This window comes from Papaver somniferum, chromosome 7, assembly GCF_003573695.1.
Source record: "Papaver somniferum cultivar HN1 chromosome 7, ASM357369v1, whole genome shotgun sequence".
NCBI classification, from domain to species: Eukaryota; Viridiplantae; Streptophyta; class Magnoliopsida; order Ranunculales; family Papaveraceae; genus Papaver; species Papaver somniferum.
The window spans coordinates 240,412,384-240,415,823 of record NC_039364.1 but is presented as its reverse complement, the minus strand read 5'-3'; the positions used below and the strand labels follow the sequence as shown (position 1 = coordinate 240,415,823).

The window sequence follows — 3,440 nt, the reverse complement described above, 5'->3', positions numbered from 1 at the left end:
TTTAAGAAAATAAACTCATGCCTTTCTACTAAAATCATCAATGAAAGTTATAAAATAATTATTACCTCCATGTGAAGTTACTTCAATAGGACCACACAGATCACTATGAACAATCTCCAATTGTTGATCAGCTCTTCTAGCTTTGTTGACTGGGAATGGATCTTTGTGCTGCTTGCCAAAGATGCAATTTTCACATCTTGATTCTGGTACCTCAATAAAGGGTAATCCTGACACCATCTTCTTCTTTGCTAAAGTTTGCAAACTGTTAAAGTTCACATGTCCCATCCTTTTATGTCATAACCAAGAATCATCATGAACACTGCTACTGTAACAACTTTCCTTTTGATGTTGAATATTCAAAGTAAATAACCTATTCTTGGTCATCTGAACTTTAGCTATCAACCTTCTTCTTCTATCTCTGATGAAGCATAAACCATTATAAATATTCATAGAGTATCCTCTTTCAGACAATTGACCCATACTTAGCAAGTTTTGATGTAAACCTGGAACATAAAATACATCCATGATGTATGCTTTAGAACCATTCTTGAGAACAATTCCTATTCTTCCTTTTCCCATGACTGGAATTGTAGAACTGTTACCAAACTTTACTGTTGATCTGACAGACTTATCAAGCTTCTCAAATAAATCTTTTCTGCCACACATATGATTGCTACAACCAGTATCCAAGTACCACTTAAGTTATGGTTGTTCTTCTGCTGTATGACATGCAAGTGGCATGTTTTCATCCTTCTGCTCTTCTTTTTCTTCTTCTTGACTTTCAGCAATATTAACCTTGAAGTTTGCTTTGTAATTGTTAGCAACAGTCTTTCTTGGTTTTGGACATTCAGTAGCAATATGTCCAAAATATCCATAATTATAACATTGTATTCTTGATCTGTCTAATGGCTTCCTATAACTTCCATTATTGTTATATCTTCCTTGAAAATTACCAGCATTAGGTTTTCCTTGATTACTTCTCCAGTTAACTTGACTCTGAAGTGCCTCTTCAACTTGTTTTGCAGCAGCTGTTTTTTCTAGCAGTCTTTGTTCATATGCTTGTAATGAACCCAACAACTCATTAAGAGTCATAGTTGCAACTGTGTTGCATTCTTCTATAGCAGTAACTTTGGATTCAAACTTCTCGGGCAAGCTTCTTAATATCTTCTCCACAACAGTTGATTCTTCTACAGTATCACCATTGGCCTTCATCTCATTGACAAGATTCAAAGTCTTTGAGAAAAAATATGATATTGTTTCAGTACTTTCCATCTGCAATAATTCATACTTTATCTTTAGGGTTTGCAATCTAACCTTCTTGACCTTGTCAGACCCTGTGTAATAGCTGACCAAACCATCCCATGCTGCTTTAACTTGCTTAATATAGATAACTCTGTCCATGAGAGATTCATGAATACCCTGATGAAGAATATATGTAGCTTTGGAATTCTTCTTTCTGTTTTCAGTTAATTGAGTTAGCGCAGCTCCTTCAAGTACTACTCCTTCTGCTGGTTCAGCATAACCATCTTTCACAATATCACATACCTCTTGGTATGTGAAAATATTCTCCATATGCAACCTCCAATGTTCAAATTTTTTACCTTCAAACACTGGTACCTTAATCGAACTTAAACTCGTCATCTTCTTTAACTCAAACTCTCATACCCACATCCCTAGAAAATGATACCAGTGCCCTGATACCAGATGTAGAAAATATGATATCAAAGACTTAATGAAAAGAACACAAAACTAAACTCAAACAAATACTTTTCTTAATTGACGTGTTTCCACTCATGGCTCAACAGCCTATTTATATGACTCACAAACTTGACTCTCAAGTAAAACAAGCTTTCCTAATCAAAAACAAACTCTAACAAGAAACTTCTAGACAATTCTCACGTAAACAAACTCTTAAAACCAGTAATACTTGCAACCCAAGTAAACTTCTAAATACCGTACCATGGATCAACAACTCTTGTTGATCCATTCACTTCATGTCAACTGTACCAGTTGATCCAACCATATTCCGTCAACTCTCATAGTTGATCCACATTGTTGTATCAACAACTCTTGTTGATCCCTTCTGTCTTCTTCATGGTATCTTGGTTTATTCTTCAACAAGCTTTTTATAACTTTACAATATAACCTAGTAAAATATTCGTACAACATCCACAACTGGTATGCCAAAATGGTATGTACGTTATTTAGGCGTCCGCGGTGGACATGCTAAAAGTGTGTATAGCATATATGGTAAAGTCATGAGGTATATTTATTGTACAGTTAGCAATCGGTAAATTTAACTTAGCGTAGATAAAACATGGGTAGGGTGGGGTGTTTTCTGAGGTGGTGATAAGGATGAGACTCTGCATGAGAAATGATAAAAGCTACTACAGTCTTTAGAAAAATGGTGCATGCTTGGATCAGTTTGTCTATTTATATGCGGCCCAACAATACTTTGGGGGATGAGAATAACCAATCATGAACACACCCTTTGTACCAATTTGAAGATTGGAAGATTGCATTTCTGTGTTTGAGCAGCATGAATCTCAAGAATGGAAGCCGTACCGGGTGTCTACGGCCAGGAAATTGACCTCCACCTTGACTTGGCTCTGGTCAAGTGTCTTTCAAGACCAATTAGTAAATAAAAAAAAAGGACAGTGAAAAATCGAACCCTGATTTTGGGCATACCTAAATCTTTCTAGGCATACAAAGCAATAGTCCTAACTTGGGTGACCTTATAAGGGGTACCTATGGGTAGTTCAATTACCTATATGCCCTTAAATCTTTTAAATTACTAATCTATCCCTAACCCTAATACAAAAACTTATAATCAATAAACCTAAAATCAGTTTTATTCCCTTCTTCTTCTTCCTCCTCCACACTTCTTGTTCTTTTTTTTCATCGTATCATCGCCGAAATTTAATCGTCGATTCGTGAAAATTTAGTCGACGATTAAACTCATCTAGATACTGGGTCGTCGTAAGCCAGTATCTCGTTCTAATCGATCGACTGAACAACCTATTGAAGAAGAAAAAGATTTAGAGAGTGAAGAACGAACTCAAAATCAACCACAAAATCAACCGGAAGAAGAGATTGAAGAAGAACCAACTTCGGAAATAAGAATAAGAAGGTTAGTTCTACAAACCCATCTCGTATTTGATGTTTTTGATTGGTATGATAGATTTAATTCGTCAAAAACATGTTTGTGCGGCGGTTACAGGATATGGTTCGGCCTAAATAAAACCTTAGATGTGCGCCGAGCTGTTCTTGAAACTGAACCCTGAAAGTGCATATGAACGGCTCGGCTTAAAATGCAAATCCGTTTTGAACCGAACTTAATAACACATAGCCTTATATTTATGATCGTATTATTCGATGGTGTTAGTTTTGTGCCGAATAAATGTTTTGTGAATTTCAGAAATTTTGCATGTGCTTAGGAT

The 3,440-nt window shown here is 35.9% G+C and overlaps 1 protein-coding gene across 1 annotated transcript; it reads right to left on the bottom strand.

Moving 5' to 3' along the window:
- Positions 1–702: 702 nt before the first annotated feature.
- LOC113296253 lies at positions 703–1,401 on the bottom strand. Its single transcript, XM_026544568.1, has one exon. The coding sequence runs from the start codon at positions 1,399–1,401 to the stop codon at positions 703–705; it is 699 nt and encodes a 232-aa protein (XP_026400353.1).
- Between the last annotated feature and the right edge of the window lie 2,039 nt (positions 1,402–3,440).